This window comes from Biomphalaria glabrata, chromosome 17, assembly GCF_947242115.1.
Source record: "Biomphalaria glabrata chromosome 17, xgBioGlab47.1, whole genome shotgun sequence".
NCBI lineage: Eukaryota > Metazoa > Mollusca > Gastropoda > Planorbidae > Biomphalaria > Biomphalaria glabrata.
In genome coordinates, this window is record NC_074727.1 from 18,972,212 (window position 1) to 18,978,330 (window position 6,119).

Consider the following 6,119-nt stretch of genomic DNA (forward strand, 5'->3'; position numbering starts at 1 on the left):
TTAGAATGTGTGGAAGTTTAAAAATAACAAGTGTGATATTTAAAAAATAAAAATAAATAAATAAGAATGTGTGGAAGTTTAAAAATAACAAGTGTGACATTTAAAAAATAAAAATAAATAAATAAAAAAAACTTAATGTTCAAATATTAAACTAAAAATTCATATTGTATTTATCATTGAAAAAAAAAAGAGAGAAAAAAATAGCCAGCAAGGGCATCGAACCCACGACATTCGCAATAACTACAAATAATGTCTAGAACTTTCATTTCCGAATATTTTTATTATATCAATAAATACTAAACATCTCCATTATATTTTTACTTCCTTTTTTTCTAATTCAAAACGCATTGGCGCCATTCACACCGCACTGCGTCTTTTGACCAGATTTCAACTTTTGCCCTTTTTCCATACAAAAAAAAAAAGGTGCAAACTAATAGAAGGATTTGGTAAAATACTTATCGAAACATTTCAACAAATACACATTAGCTAAATTGCACTATTTTAATACATATTTATTTTAACAGACTGACAGAAGAGGTGTTCTTGAAGAAGTAAGTATTTCTTATTTTATGTATATTTTAATTACCTAGTTTAAACAGTGGATCTATTTTTAGCACTTTATTTAAACTGTGAATCTATTTTTAGCACCAATCCTTTTAGAGAATGTGCTATGTACCTAGGCCAGGGGTCGGCAACCTTTTGAGTTGGAAGAGCCAAAAATTACAATTTAAAAAATTTCGAAGTTTTTAAAGAGCCACAAAGTTTTTTCTTGCTAACTTTAGTTCTCAGACGTTTGTTTTTTAATGAAAAAAAAAAACAAAACGAATTCATTTATAAGTAGTGTTCTTCACCACAAATTAGATAATATATAAGATAGTAACAACTAGAGAAGTTAAACATTTTCTTACAACACAAACTTCTACTTCAATTACAAAGCAATTTGAAACATTATCCTGTACGCCCAATGAACTCACGGCATTCCTTTTATTTTTGAAAGCTGTCCACTTTTGGTGCGTTACATATATTTCTGGACCTCCAACACTTCCAACTTGCTTTTCAACTCTGTTAATTTTTAACCCCACAAAGCTTTACTTTTAAAATCGATCAATTACATTTCTCGAGATCCAGTATCAATTCCACATGGATCAATGTGGATTTCGTAACTATTTGTTTTGAGATGGTGTACTTTGAATGCTAGAATATCTCAATATCTTTCAAGAAATTCATCTTTAATTTTTTTTTTCTAACTTTGCTGAAGTAATTTGTGTCAAAAGTTGCAGATTTTATCGCGATACTGTTTTAGACATTCAAAATGAAGTAATTGACCGCTCTGAATATCTTCTGCAAAAAGAATCAATTTTTCTTCAAAACAAACCAATTCTTTTACCAAAACATAGAATGGGTTTTCCTTTCCTTGCAGTTTTAGATTCAGCTCATTTAATTTCTCTGTTATATCAATCATTAAGTAAAATGTTTGCAACCATTTGTCGTTCTCTAATTTGGTGTGATAAATGCCTTCATCATTTAGAAATGTATATATTTCATTCAAGCACAATGCAAAACGTTTCATCAAATTACCTTTGGAAAGTCATAGCTTTTATTTTGGGAAGAAGGAGGTCGGAATACTGAGTCTTCATTTTCTTTAGGTGGTGGACTGCTTTTGACAAGATGCTGTTAATAATCTTTATTACCAAATTCATGACCTCATTCAGTCGGAATCGTTTTGGGCACAAAGCGTTTCTTGGTGCATTATTCTGTGAAATGTAAGAATTTCTTGGTTTATTTTGCTCAGGCGAATCGTTGTTGTACTTTTATTTTTTCCTGTCATACTTTGGCTCTATCAGTTGCTATTTAAATAATTTTATTCATATTAATCTTATTGTCTTCAATGTATTTTTGCACGGCATTCGCTCTATCATTTGTTTGTCATGAGAGCGGTAGCAATCCTTCTTCTTCTTCTTCTAGCCAGCTTTTTGCTTCTGAGCTATGAGCTCTTTTGCAGACTGTGCCAAGGAAAAATAGTGTGCTGTTTTCTATAGTTGTTTAGCACTGACGTACAGGGTGTTGGTTATGTTGGGCTCTAGTGATAGCAGGGTCTGCCTAAGGTGGATTAGGAAGGAGCATTCAAAGAGGATATGGTTGTAGCAATCCTAGGGAAGACATATACATGACAAAATGGGCAACTTGGACCGTGTCTTTATGTCGCAAGACTAATCTATAGCAACTGATAAGGCAGAAGAAAGTTGAATATCTTCCACTTGCAAATATGTTACATTTGAAGATATTTTAGCTATTCTATCTTGTACTGTTTTAGAGGAAACTGGCAAATATTTTTTTCAAGATTTCTGGTTTGTTTTTGTAATCACGAAACAGTTCTTCAGATGCACGTAGGAAGAAGTCTTTGACATACTCATCATCTGTAAATGGTTTGCCTTTTGTGCAATTTCTAGTGGTACGCAAAGCTTGCCCAGATTAGCATTAATTGTAGATTGCTTCTAACTTTGAGAAAATAATTCGCCTCTAACAAATGCAAAATCTTCTTGCGTCAAAGCGAATTAAAACCTACATAGAAACATCTGACGACGGCCGAGAGCTTCCGACGGACTGACAACAGTGACGACGCGTGTAATGGGGGAGGGGTGTGGTGAAAAGCGAGTACAAGTGGCTCAGAGATCGAATCGGCTCCTTATCTTCGTTAAAAGATTCAGAACTATTTTGAAAAATATTTCGATAAAATAAATAATATTTGCTTATGGAACTAAAGAGCCGCAGTTTCACATCCAAAGAGCCGCATGTGGCTCGCAAGCCGCAGGTTGCCGACCCCGGACCTAGGCCAAGAGAAGAATATATATTTCTATAAATTCTATATAATATACCCTTACTCTAAACCAGTGGTTCCTATCTTTTTGCCTCATAGACCCGTTGTTGTGTTTTCTGAATTTTTTTAGACCGAATGCCAATAAACAATTTTTTTTCCTTGTTTGATAATGTTCACTTTGGTTAATGATTAGAGATGTATTTATATAAACTTTCTTACTAAATGGAGAAGCCTATTTGATACATGTCATAACTGATGCATGACATAACTGATACAAGACATAGCTGTTACATGACAAAAATGATACATGACATAGCTGATATATGACATAACTGATATACGACACAAATAATGCATGATATAACTGATACACAACATAAATAATACATGGCATTACTGATAAATGCTATAAATAAAATAATATATGACATAAATGAAACATGACATAACTAGTTAAAACTGATACATGGCATCACAAAGCTAAACATCTTTCTTGGCTAAGATGAACACATTGATTTGCATATCTTATCAATTTTATCAACATTAGGGTCTCTCTTTTTTGAGCTGGAGACTTTTATTAACTTCCAGCATTTTATTTTTTTTTTCCACAGGAAAACAACTATATATCTCCGCAGGAAACTGACCTTGACCTTGTTACCTTAGACGAAAAGGTGAAGATGACTATTTGTATTTCTGTAATAGTTTCTCTAATGGTGCGATACAAAAAAAAAATAAAAAAATTGAGAAGCACAGTAGATTAAAGAAAAAAATAGAAGCCTAATTGGCAGAGAAGGGTGAGTCTTGTAGAAAAGAAATATATGTATATATCAAAATTGTTTATAATTTTAAATATAATTAAGATATGCTTTAAGTACACACACCTTTATTTTATCATTGTTATCAAAAATTAATATAGATAGACTAGCTGATACACTACTATTGAAACAGCTGGTATATATATTTAGTTTGCCCAGAACTTTCTTAAACCGAGACCAATCGTTATAGCAGGCTTCACCGCTGACTTGTGACATCGCAAACTATGGGCAGTGGAGACATTAATAGCTCATTGCCACGTCACAGGTCTATACGACATGGCTACAAGCTAATGGTCTCCACTGCCCATAGGTTTCAAAGTTGCAGATCAGTGTTCGGGCCTTTAGACATGAAAATGTCAACTTTCAAATGCATAGTTGGTAGAAATTGCGAATAAAAAATCTATTTTTTTTTTAATTTAACCGCTGCGATTTCAATCTTAAAAATGGCTTAGCTTTAGTAATAACATTTTTTTTTATATACTTTGTCATGCATGAGATTTCGGATTATGAGTGCCTGGTCAGGACCAAAAATTTTATATTGTAGATATAAAAGTGGTATGAACACAATGAAGACTCATTAAAGTCTGATAACGACGCTATAGTTTCTGTTCATGAAGCTGTGAACCTATATAGTCTTGAAACATATAGATACAATTAAAATTATACATATTTTTTTTCAGTATGAAAATGCAAACTTTTTAATGACATCGTAAGAGGTAAGTAGCCATTTCCTTAAATTGCAATAGTGTGATAATGTGTTAAAATTTTATTTTGTTTATTTAATTACTGATTCAAACATTTGCTTAAGAATTAAGAACCAACAAATTATTGCCTTGTTTAAATGTATATATACTTTTATTATTGGATAATAAAAATCACACAATTAAAAAAAATAATATATTTCAATCATTTCGGAAGTATATTATATTCTCTTTACAAAGCTTATATCAACTCTTGAACTCACCCTGTTAGTCTGGTAAAAAGATTGAATATTTCTCTAACATCCATTCTTGGATCAAGTTGAAACATTGTTACAATTATTTTTTGGCAAAGTCAAGATATGAATCAATAAGAAATTAACCATTTAATCAATTATCACTGGTAATGAAATTAATAATTTCAGTATTAATAGATTTAGGAGGCACAGTGGCTGATAGGTAAAGTGCTTGGCTTCTGAACTGGAGTTCCAGGGCTCAAATCCTGGGATTTTTTTATTTTGGGATCTTGGGCACCTTTGAGTCCAACCAGTTCTAATGCATACCGGACATTAGTTGGGGAAAAGTAAAGGTGGTTGGTCAATGAAACATATGACCCTTACATCATCTGACGTATAGATAACAAGGTCTGAAAGGGGAACTTTACTTCTACCACTACTTACTTATATGGCTAAATATGTAGGGTTTGGTCCCATTAATATAATTGTAAACGTGTTTTCCTCCCCCAACCATTCTTAGATCAAGTTAAGAATTTAAAACAAATATTAATATAAGTAACAAAACATGAACCAATTAAACACTTCACCAATAGGTCAATTAATTATTTGTATTTAATATTATTTAATTTTGAAAAAGGGAAATAACTTCTACATCAAATGAGATATAGTACTATGTGTAGATGTCTTTCCCTTAGATGATCTTTGTTTCACTTAGATGATCTTTTTTTTCCTTAGATGATCTTTGTTTTTTGTTTTTAAGTATTTTTATATTTTGCTGTTTTACAACTTTGTCTGCCTCACAAATAATGATAGAACAATTTAAACTAATTTTTTTATTTTTAGAAGACTTCACGCTTTCATAGAAGAACAGCGTAGCTCTCTAACAAGCTTGAGGAAAAAAATAAAGCCCATTCTGAAATTGACTAACGCATGTTCTTTAACTCTATGCCTTAAATGAGCAAAAGATAATAATAAAGAAAAAAAATTGTAACTTGAAAAATGTTTGTTTCTTTCCTATGTAATTTGTGTTTGTTATTTGTATTAGAACTAGATCTCTCATCATTGTAGAACAAGTTTTAAATGTAAATTCTGTTCTAATTTTAAACTCCTGAAAGAAGATGAGCTTTAAAATGTTAGATAGTCTAAGGCTCTCATGGTTTGTCATGCTTTAAAATGTTAGATAGCCTAAGGCTCTCATGGTTTGTCTTAAATTAGAATTTACGTCTCAAGAATGTGTGCTGTATGTTAAAAGTAACTCAAGCCAAGTTACCTTAGCCATACATCTATTACACTGGTTAGAACTGGCAATTATTTTAATTTCTTTTTGTAACTAACCATACATTTCTAAATAATATCTCCCTATTTCTTTTTTTTTTGGCTGATTAGTTTTGTAAAGACTTTTTAAAAAAATGGTACCTCACAATTTTGTATACTTTTATACAGTATTTTTAAAAATAACACACTTTGTGGTTGAGAAATCACTTTGTCTGAGTCAATCAATCCTCCAAAGTTGTAAGACAAGTAATTGATAACAATGCCTTTTTATTCTCAA

At 31.4% G+C, this 6,119-nt stretch overlaps 1 protein-coding gene across 7 annotated transcripts in view; it reads left to right on the plus strand.

Annotated features, from left to right (window-relative positions):
* Positions 1 to 5,559, plus strand: part of LOC106067246 (salivary glue protein Sgs-3-like) — a 54,908-nt gene extending 49,349 nt beyond the window's left edge. For all 7 annotated transcript variants that reach the window (XM_056015387.1, XM_056015389.1, XM_056015388.1 and 4 more), the window contains 4 exons: positions 525 to 551; positions 3,430 to 3,489; positions 4,314 to 4,349; positions 5,411 to 5,559. In XM_056015387.1, coding sequence (XP_055871362.1) covers positions 525 to 551; positions 3,430 to 3,489; positions 4,314 to 4,346 — 120 coding nt within the window. In that variant the 3' untranslated portion in view covers positions 4,347 to 4,349; positions 5,411 to 5,559. The remainder of the gene's footprint in view (positions 1 to 524; positions 552 to 3,429; positions 3,490 to 4,313; positions 4,350 to 5,410) is intronic.
* Positions 5,560 to 6,119: the final 560 nt, after the last annotated feature.